Source organism: Eimeria necatrix, genomic scaffold (genome assembly GCF_000499385.1).
Source record: "Eimeria necatrix Houghton genomic scaffold, Enh_scaff676, whole genome shotgun sequence".
Classification (NCBI taxonomy): Eukaryota; Apicomplexa; class Conoidasida; order Eucoccidiorida; family Eimeriidae; genus Eimeria; species Eimeria necatrix.
Window position 1 is genome coordinate 3,834 of NW_013651729.1, and position 10,000 is coordinate 13,833.

The 10,000-nt window shown below is 50.9% G+C and overlaps 3 protein-coding genes across 3 annotated transcripts in view; 2 read left to right on the forward strand and 1 right to left on the reverse strand.

Annotated features, from left to right (window-relative positions):
• ENH_00069900 (hypothetical protein, conserved) overlaps positions 1-2,364 on the forward strand; it is a gene marked incomplete at both ends in the record, with an annotated part of 4,047 nt that extends 1,683 nt beyond the window's left edge. Inside the window, 3 exons of the mRNA XM_013577500.1 lie at positions 84-1,166; positions 1,284-1,556; positions 2,221-2,364. Of these exons, the coding sequence (XP_013432954.1) occupies positions 84-1,166; positions 1,284-1,556; positions 2,221-2,364 (1,500 nt within the window). The remainder of the gene's footprint in view (positions 1-83; positions 1,167-1,283; positions 1,557-2,220) is intronic.
• Positions 2,365-4,391: 2,027 nt separating this feature from the next.
• On the forward strand, positions 4,392-5,915 carry ENH_00069910 (major facilitator superfamily domain-containing protein, putative; the record flags this gene model as incomplete). Its single annotated transcript, XM_013577501.1, has 1 exon — positions 4,392-5,915. The coding sequence occupies one exon, from the start codon at positions 4,392-4,394 to the stop codon at positions 5,913-5,915; it is 1,524 nt and encodes a 507-aa protein (XP_013432955.1).
• A 1,551-nt stretch (positions 5,916-7,466) lies between these two features.
• Positions 7,467-9,105, reverse strand: ENH_00069920 (hypothetical protein, conserved; the record flags this gene model as incomplete). Its single annotated transcript, XM_013577502.1, has 2 exons — positions 7,467-8,804; positions 9,100-9,105. 2 exons carry the CDS (start codon positions 9,103-9,105, stop codon positions 7,467-7,469), a joined length of 1,344 nt encoding a protein of 447 aa, XP_013432956.1.
• Between the last annotated feature and the right edge of the window lie 895 nt (positions 9,106-10,000).

Here is a 10,000-nt window from a genome sequence, read left to right on the forward strand (position 1 = left end):
TGGTGCCTCACAGCGGCCTCGATGCCTTCGCGTGGGCCTCCCTGCTGCGGCTGCTTGCTGCTGCATCTGGGGGCCCCCCAGAGGACTCTGGGGGCCAAGGGGGCCCCCTGCCCTCCCCTGCTGGGGGCCCCCCCCCCTTGGGGGGCCCCCTGGGGGCCCCCAAGGGGGCCCCCCTGGGGGCCCCCAAGGGGGCCCCACTGACTGAGTACGAAGTGGGGGTCTTAGAAGAAGCTAATCGCCGATTTCGAAATCTTACAGAAGAGTGGGGAGAAGAGGGGGTCTTCACTGCAGCAGCAAAGTCCATAAACTTGGGTCTTTACAGACTCAGCAGCAAAGAATATGAAGAGCTGCTGGCAGCAGAAGCAGCAGCAGCAGCAGCAGCAGCAGCAGCAGCAGAAGCACCAGAAGCAGCAGCAGCAGCGGGAGAGAAGCAGCAAAAGGTTGCTGCAGCCATCGGGATGCCCCCGTGGGGCTTTCTGACCTTGAGGGCCCCCAGGTACCCTGCGGGGGGCCCCCCAGGCCCCCAAGGGGGGCCCCCTTCTAAGGGGGGCCCCCCTAGCAGCAGCAGCAGCAGCAGGGAACTTCTGTTCCCCTGGGATGACCCAGAGGAAGCTGCTGCAGTAAAGGGGGCCTGGATATCTCAGTTGCGTTTCTATTTGGGTTTGCCTCCGTCTCCCGTTTTGGGGGACCCTCGTGCTGCTGCTGCTGCTGCTGCTGCTGCTGCTGACGGCTGCAGCGCAGCAGCAGCCAGCAGCCTTTGTGGGAAGGACTGCCAAAGCCACAGGTGCTCGTGGCAGCTGGAGAAGGGGCCCCCGGGGCCCCATGACCACTTGGTGGACGAGCTGCTCACAGCAGCAGCAGCAGCAGCAGCAGCAGCAGCAGCAGCAGCAGGCAAGGAGCCCAGAGGGACTCTGGAAGGCTTTGCACTGAGCCCGGAAGCGGCGCTGCTGGTGGCAGCAGACAGCAGCGGCTTCGCGGGGCGGAAAGTTGCGGTGTACGTACACCCCAGCAGCCGGGGGCTGAGCGAGTGGGAACTGGACGCAGCAGCAGCAGACATTTATTTTTCTTTGATAACTCAAGCTGCTGCCAACATGAGGATTCTCCGCAGCATCATTTTGGAAGGGCCAGAAGTGCGTGTGGCTGCGCACATTGGGCGCGGCATGCAAGTGAGCAAACTCTTCTTTTTTGTCTTCTCCACTTCAGAGCTGCTGCTGCTGCTGCTGCTGCTGCTGCTGCTGCTGCAGCCGAGGGTTTAGGGTTTGGGGCGGGTTTGTGCTTCGCAGAAAGTGCTGCAGCAGATCGAGTGCAGCGTGCAGGCGCTGCGGCTGCGGCGTTGTGCTGCGCTGCCACCAGCAGCCCTCGAGCTGCTGCGACAGCAGCAGCAGCAGCAGCAGCAGCAGCAGCAGCAGCAGCGGGGAGCTGCTGCTTGTCCGGCACAAGGCGGAGACAATTGCATTTCTGGCGAAGGGGAAAGCGACGAAGAACTGGACGAAAATGGGGTGTACAGACAGCTCGCGCTGCTGCTGGCGCGCGCAGCACTCAGAGATTCCAAAGAGGTGCACTGAGAGAAATGCCAAAAGGCTTCATTTTCAATGTTTTCTGTTTTTGTTTTTTGCCACTTTTCTACTTTTTAATGAACTTTACATGCGTTGTTTATCGCCAGCTGCTTTGGTCTTCTTTTCCTGCACTTGCGGGTTTCCAGTCAGCCCATTTCACCTTTCGTGGATGTCTTAGTCTTCTAGTTGCATTGCACTGCTTCCCTAATCATTTGCCTCTACCCTTCCTTGTAATTATATTCATGAATGTGAATTTAATTATAAAATATATGTTTTATCATTCTTGAGAAGTTGAAAAAGTAGTTCAAATGAGTTGGGGAGTGCACGAGCTGTTTCTGCTTCCCAGGCACATTTGGTCTTTGCTGCATTTCCTTTTCTTGTTGCCTTTTGTGTTGATCAGCAACTTGTATTATGAAATAGATCTAATCCATTAAATGAAAACATGAATTGTTTTTTGATTATTATTTTCAATGAGAAACTTTAGGATTAAAGATGAGAATTCGGCTTTTTGGGAGTTTCGTGTTTTTCCAGCTATTCTGTGTTCGCAGCATTCGCCTTGCGCCTCTTTTGCTGCTTTCAGACCTTATTTGCTGCCTTGTCTTTTATTTTGATTTATTTTTTGTTTATTTTTGTTTATTTTTGTTTATTTTTATTCTTTTTGCAGCTTTTGGCTGACGGAAGCCTGGAGCCTGCGCCTTATTTCTCGCTGCACTTCGACTTGGCCATTCACGTGCCTTTGCTGCTGCCGTTTTTGCTGCCGACTGTCGCGTCAGTGATCCGCGCTGCGAAGTTCGCCGCCAAGATCTGAATTGCAAAGTTGAATTGCAACATTTGATCTGAATTGCAAAATTAAATTGCAAAATTTTGCATTTTGGATCTTTTGCAACAATTAAATGGTCCTTTTGCTCGTTTCTGTCGCCAAAAAATGGCCTCCGTTTATTCAAGTTCGGGTTCTCTTGACTCTGTGCTCTCTGCGCTTTCGGGCGCGTGGGAAGTAATTCAAGTTGAATGACAAGTCCATTTACGGACTTGTGCAGTTTATTTCGCATTTCTCGACACCAAAACATCTATAAACATGTGCCTCTTGAAAAGTACTTGAAAAATATCCCAATTACTCAAAGTGCTCTTCATAAATGCAAACTTTCGTTCTTGCATTCAAGGGAAACTGGCTGCAACTAATATGCTGAACGCGCATTTGAGCAAATGAGCATATATTCATGTATCAAATATGTAAAGATCTGAATATAATATATAAATAAAGATCTGAATATAATATATACATAAATATGTATGCATGCACCTGCACATATGCATATATATATGTATAAATGTGTACTTCTGTACATATGTATAATATGCATATATGTACAGGTGTATATATATGTACAAGTTATGATACATTTTGGCTGTCTTTTGCGGGCATTGAGTTTATTTTTAGTCGAGAAGATCTTGTTTTGTGTCTCGAGAGTTTCTGTTTGCATGTGGCTTCTGCGAAGTGTCCTGTTGGCTTTGAATTGAAGTCAGTGGCAACAAATGAACAAACAAGTGATGATCTAGTCGGGTTCTCAGCTCCTTTTTAAGTGTTTTCATGTTCTCTTTCTTTCTTTTTGGCTTTCAACTCTTCCGCGAACTTCCGAAAACCCAATTTTTGAACTTTTCTCAACTGACGCCGGTTGAACTGAATTCAACTCTCGGCTAGACTCGAGACGGGCGCGTCTGGGTGCGGGGGCTGCGGAAAACTCTTTTATTCTGGCTTAAAAGGTCAAATTATTTTTTTAATGAATAAAACTGAAGTAGATTTGTTGTTATTTGCTTATTTTTGCGTATCCACCCTCCGTCTCGCGCCGGCCTAACAATCGACGTGAGTCCGGGGCGCCGGGAGGGCTCCTGGGGTCTTTGGAGGAATTAAATGAACCTTTAACTGCATCTCTGGCATCAAACCGAATTATTCCACGAATTATGCAAAACAAAAGGAAGAAATGCAGCTCTTTCGACAGAAATCGCGGCAGTGGCAAGCGAGTATCGCTTGTCAGCTGGCTCGGATCTAGCCGCACTTGGAGGCGCGGAAGGGCCGAAAACGCCGGAAGACTTTCAAATGACTCCGCCTTTCTAGTTTTAATTCATTGGAGGATCTAAATGGGAGGGTTTTTCTGCTAATTGCGCAAGCAGGCCGTGCATGGGCGGTCTGTTGCAGGATTTTGCTGTGGGGTGGCCACGGGGGGAACGCCTGGCCGCTGTCTGGGTCTAAAGACGCATTTTTTCGCGCCTTTTCGACATAAAAAAAGATACGTCGAAATTCCCCCCGAAATAAAGGCGGTAGTGCAATATAAAATGTCTTTTCGGTGGAGATTAGTGCAGTTCGGTGTGGGAAACGGGGGCCGGTTAGGCAAAGGGTGCGGGGCTCTCTGCCTGGCGCCACATCCGGCTCCCCTGGAAAGCGCGGTCTTCTGCTCGGTTTGCGTCGAATTAAATGATGTCTACGGATTTGTTTTGATTTTTAAGGCATTCGGCGCGCGAAAGGAAGCAGTAAGCTGCCGGGGAAGCTCGCTGCTGCTTCCTTTTGCACAGTTTCGCGGCGGAGAGCCGCGGCGCGGAAAAGGCAGGCGTCGCGGACTTGAAAAGCTTCCGATCTTGTGAATTTTTAGCATTTGGAGTTCTTTTTGGAAGTTTTGGAGGCGCAATTGGCGCTTTTGGCGCGTTTAGAGTTGCGGAATCCTGGCTTTGCATTTGTCTCGGCGGCGGTTTCGGGGGGTTTGCAGTTGGCCGCGCGGCGGAAAGCGCCGCGATTGTGGACGGATTTTGGGGTTTTTGAATTTCTTTTGCAGCTTTTTGAAGATGGGGGAGGAGAAGGAGACTTGCGGGCGGCTGAAGGGGCTGAAGCTGCACGTTCCGCTGAACCGGTACCTGCTGCTGTTCCTGTACCTGGTGGTGGTGCTGCTGCGCGGCTGCACTTACTGGGGCTGGAACGGCATTCAAGAAATGCTGTACAAGTCCGGCGCGTATTTATGGGAGTGCAGCGACTTGGAAAGCGCGACGGAGCTGCGGATCGGCAGCGCCAAGTACCTCGACTGCCCGGCCCGCAAGCAGCTGCTGGGTGGGATCTTCACCACTGCGCTGGGCTCCAACATGCTTTCTTCTTTCTTTGCGGGAATTATGTTAGATGCTGTGGGGCCGAAGATCACAATGTTGTTTGGAGTGGTGATGGACATCGCTGGGTGGCTGCTGCTGGGCTTTTCCGGCGAGGGTTTCCGGGCTTACTACGCGGCGGCTTTCTGCATCGGAGTGGCCTCTGACCCCGGCTACTTGCCGCTGATCTCCATCAGCAAGTTGTTTCCCAAAAACTCCTCTTTTGTGATCTCCATTATGGGCTCCGTGAGGTCCATTTCCTTCGCAATTCCCGTCGTTATGTCTGCCGTTTTCCAGAGCCCCGCCTTCCGCCCTGAAGACCTCTGGCAGATCTGCGTGGGCTACGTGGGCGTGGGCCAGGGGCTGTCTTTGCTGGTGACTTTGCTGTTTGTGCCGATGGCTTCTTTCAAGGCCCCTGCTGCTGCAGCAGCAGCAGCAGCAGCAGCGGAGCAGCAGCAGCAGCAGCAGGAGGAGCTGCGGGACGCGTCGAAGGAGGACGGGTCGGTGTCGACTGCAGCAGCAGCAGCAGCAGCAGCAGCAGCGCGGCAGCAAGACAACAGGTCGTTTTGGCAGCTGCTGGTGGACCCCAAGTTCCTGCTGCTGCTGCCGATCTTCTGCTGCGCGCTGGTGCGCTCGGACTACTACGCGAAGTCGAACAAAGAACAACTTATTACTTCTTCTGGCAAAGATCTTTACCAAATGTTTGCAATTTTCAACATTTTGAGTTTTATTCCGGGCCCCGTCTTCGGCCGACTGGTGGATCTGTACGGGATCACGGTGGTGCTGCTGCTGCTGAACACTTCGGGTGTATGCATGTTCCTGTTCCTGATCTTCGACAGTCTGGCCTGCAAAGGCGTGTCAGTGGTATTCTTTTTCATTTATACTTCTTTTGTGCTCAGTAATGTTTATTGTTTCATTTCAATTCACTTTCCGGAACACGCTTTCGGCAAACTCGCCGGATTCACCTCTGCTGCTGGCGGCGTCTTCGTGCTGCTCAGCATGTTGTGGTACAACAAAGTCTTGGAGTTCGAAGCGCCTCGGAGTTTCATTTTCGTGGACGCTTTGATGGTTGCTGCTGGTCTTTTGGTGTACCTGTTGATCTTTTTGCTGCGCCGCGTCAGCAGCAAACAAGCAGCAGCAGCAGCAGCAGCAGCAGCAGCAGCAGCAGCCAAGGTCAGGGAGCAAAAGACCTTCGCCGACTCCAACGAGCCGGGGTCCACCCTCTCCGTCTGAACCGCTGCTGCTGCTGCTGCGCTGCACTGCAGCAGCTGCAGCAGCTGCAGCAGCAGCAGCAGCAGCAGCGGCGGCGGCTCGCAAGAGCGGGCAGCGCGGGACGCGCAGGTGTACGTACACCGCAGCTTTAGTCCTTTCATTTAGTTCTCGCAAGTAGCGCTCTTCGTTCAGAGGCGGGGGAAGCAGCAGCTGCCTTTTCAATTGCTGCTGCTGCTGCTGCAGCAGCAGCAGCTGCTGCTGCTGCTGCTGCTGCAGCGCCAGTTGCTTGTTGCACTGTGGAAGCCGCTCATGTGGAGGCTGTGCAGGGGGCCTTAGGAGCTCCCAACTCATTTTGAATTGTCTGCTGTTGCTGCTGCAACGTGCTGCTGCCGCAGTTTGCTGCTGCAGTTTGCTGCTGCAGTGTGCTGCTGCTGCTCGCTGCTGCTGCAGCAGCTGCAGCAAGCGCATGCAGCGCCCAGCCGGCTCTTCGTGTGCGCAGCTCGAAGGCACTCAACTGCAGACGCCTACAAAAGATGCACTGTTGGCTCCGAGGGTTTAGGGTTTAGGGTTTAGCGGCGAGGGTTTACTTCGCCTAGGGTTTGGGGCGAGGGTTTAGGGTTTAGCGGCGAGGGTTTAGTTCGCCTAGGGTTTGGGGCGAGGGTTTGGGGGTTTAGAGGCTAGCGCCGAGGGCTGGGGAGTTCAAGCTGTACTGGCGAGGGTTTAGAGGGTTTAGGGTTTAGAGGGTTTAGAGGGTTTAGGGTTTAGAGGGTTTAGGGTTTAGAGGGTTTCGGGGGGTTAGGGTTTACTGGCGAGAGTTTTGGGGGCCCGAAAACCTAAACCCTAAACCCCAGACCCCAGGATCTGCAGGCTGGGGTTTAGGGTTTAGGGTTAGAGGGAGAAATGACAAAAAGAAAGTAAAAATAAGAAAATAAAAAGTGGAAATAAATAAAAAGAAACAAAAAATGCAAAAAAGAACAAAAGTAATAAATAGAAGAAAAATGCGAAAAAATGAAAAGTTGCAAATTCGGTGGGGTGTACGTACACCTGAACATTGGGGTGTACGCGTGGATGAACCGCTTTTGCAAAAAGTGGAAAAGAGTTTCATTTCAAAGGCCAGTTTTGGAATTAAATGAAATAATTGGGATTTATTTAATTGAATTAAATAAAGAAAGTCTTATTTGCTGCTGCTGCTGCTGCTGTGGGTGCTGCAGCAGCAGCAAAGAAACACAAAAGCTTTGAAACCCCATGAGTTGTTTTCGAACACTTTCTGCTGCTGCGCTGCTCTGCATGCTTTCTCACTTCTATATTTGGGGCTTAGGAGAACTGCTGCTGCTGCTGCTGCTGCTGCTGCTGCTGCTGCTGCTGCTCCGGTGAGGTAAATGGCCAGCTGCTGCTGCTGCTGCTGCTGCTCTTGCTGGCGCGGATACGCAGCGGCAAGAGGCGCTGCTGCTGCTTCTCGTGCTGCAGCAAAAGGTGCTGCGGCTGCCACGGCTTTCGCTGCTGCGGTAGCAGGCTAGCCTGCTGCAGCAGCAGCAGCAGCAGGCTTCCCTAGTTTGCTGCTGCAGCAGCAAACTAGGCAAGAGAAAGCAGCAAGGGGGACAGATCCTGGCTCGTTTGGCTGCTGCATGCGTCGCTGAGCAGCAGCTCGTTGCTGCCAGCAGACGCAGCAGCAAGGCCTTCCATATGCTGCTGCTGCTGCTGCTGCTGCTGCTGCTGTGGATGCTGCAGCAGCAGCAAGGGTTCGCTGCTGCTACGGCTTAAAGTGGCGCAGCTGCTGCCTTCTAGGTGGAAGGCCGCCCGCTGCTGCTGCTGCTGCGGCTGTTCAAGTTGTTGTTGCTGCTGCTGCTGCTCTTCTGGTTGCTGCTGCTGTGTTACTTTTTGATGTTGCTGCTGTTCTTGTTGCTGCTGTTCTTGCTGCTGTTGCCGCTGCTCTTGCTGCTGCTGCTGTTCTTCCTGCTGCAGCTGTTGCTGCTGTTCTTCCTGCTGCTGCTGTTGTTCTTGCTGCTGCTGCTGCAGTTCTTGCTCTTGCTGCTGCTGTTCTTCCTGCTGTGGCTTTTCTTTGCGCTCCAGTTCCTTTTGCTGCTGCAGCTGCTCCTCTTGTTCCTTGTGCTGCTGCTGCTGCTGCTGCTGCTGCTGCTGCTGCTGCTGCTGCTGCTGTAGCTGCTGCTGCAGCTTGTCCTTGCATGCATTCCGTGTCTCTTCACGTGCTGCGCAACTATTATTCGTTTTGCTGCTCGGCCTTAGGCTGCACTTTTTCTTGCTGCTGCTGCTGCTGCTGCTGCTGCTGCGATTATTAAGTGCTGGTGCTGCCTTCGTCTGTGCTGCTGCTGCTGCTGCTGCATGCGGCCTTTGCTGCTGCTGCTGCTGCTGTCGCTTTGCTGATGCGGCGCTGGCCAGCAGCAACTGCTCCTGCTGCAGCACCTGCTGCTGCAGCTGCTGCTGCAGCTGCTGCTGCAGCTGCTCCAGCACCGGCAGCTCGCTGCTGCTGAGGCCTACTTCCACAGCTAGGGCAAACACCTGCTCCTCAAGAGGCAGCAGTGCTGCTGCTGCTGCTGCTGCTGCTGCTGCTGCTGCTTCGGGCGTTGCTTCTCCTGCTGCTGCATCTGTTGTTTCTTCTTCTGCAGCTGCTTCTGTTGTTGCTGCTGTTGCTGCCTCCGCTACACTTCCAGCTGAGGCTGTTGCTGCTGTTGCTGCTGCTGCTGCTGCTGTGGCTGCTGCTGCTGCTGCTGCGGCATCCAGTGAAGAATCTGCTCCGGCTGCTGCGTGCTGCTGCTGCTGCTGCTGCTGCTGCGTCTCCTGCTCAGGTGTACGTACACCAGAAGCCACCCCACAAGCAGCAGCAACTGCTGCTGTCAGAGCAGCAGCAGCAGCAGAATGTCGAGAGAGAGCAGCAGCTGAAGCTTTCAGCAGCTGCAGCAAAGCAGCAGCAAACAAGCAAGCCAATTTCAATAATGAATCTAAGAAATAAATAAGTAACAGATTAATTAATTATTTATTTATTTAATTATTATAATAAAATAATTATTTGATTAATCAACTAATCAATTAATTAATTCAATTATAATAATTAATTAATTAATTAATTGATTCCTTAATGAACTGCAAAAGGAAGCTGCAGCCAGTGCAAAGCCTAAGCCCTAAACCCTAAACCCTAAACCCTAGACCCTAAACCCTAAACCCTAAACCCTCAAAAGTAGCCTCTCACGCGCATCACTGCGACGGGAAAATTAGACGAGCAGGGTTTAGGGTTTAGGGTTTTAAGGGGCTAGGCCAGGGTTCAAAGACCAAAGCAACAGACGCGCGCAGGTCTAGGGTTTAGGGTTTAGGGTTTAGGGTTTAGGGTTTGTTGCCTGTTTTTGCGACTGCAGGTTTTGCTTGAGGCTTTCTCGCTTCGAAACTGTCGAGGGAGTTGAACTGCAAAAGATGAAAAGGCAGAAAATAAAAATAAATAAAAGTTAATTAAAATAAATAATAAACAAACAAACAAATAAACAAATAAATAAATAAATAAATAAATAAATAAATAAATAAATAAATAAATAAATAAATAAACAATCAAATCGCTTAAAGTTAAGTGCAATGAGGGAAATAATAAAATAAATAAATAAATAAAAATAAAAATGAAAAAAAAGAAAAGTGAAATAAGTCTTACTTCTGCTGCTGGGGTGTATGTACAGCTCGGAGGAAAGTGGCGAGCGCCAAATCTTTTTTAATTTCATTTAATTTTTTTTGAATTAATTCATTTGTTTCATTTGTTGCTTGAAGAGCAGCAGCCTGCGTTTGCTGCTGCTGCTGCAGCCGCTGCTTCTGCTGCTGCAGCTGCTGCAGCACTGCTGCTGCTGCTTCTGCTGCCAAGGCGAACTGCAGCAGCAAATTGGCCTCCGGCGGATTCAGCATTAAATGAAATTTGTTTTAAAATGTTTTAAAAGAATATAAACAGAAGCAAATCAAGAAAAGAAAAAGATGAAAAGAAAAGAATAAAATTAAAACAAATAAACAAAAAGAGAAAAAGAAAAACAAAGGCGCAGCAGCAAAAACAAACTGCAGCAAATAACCCAAAGACAGCAGCAGCAGCAGCAGCAGCAGCAGCAGCAGCAGCAGCAGCA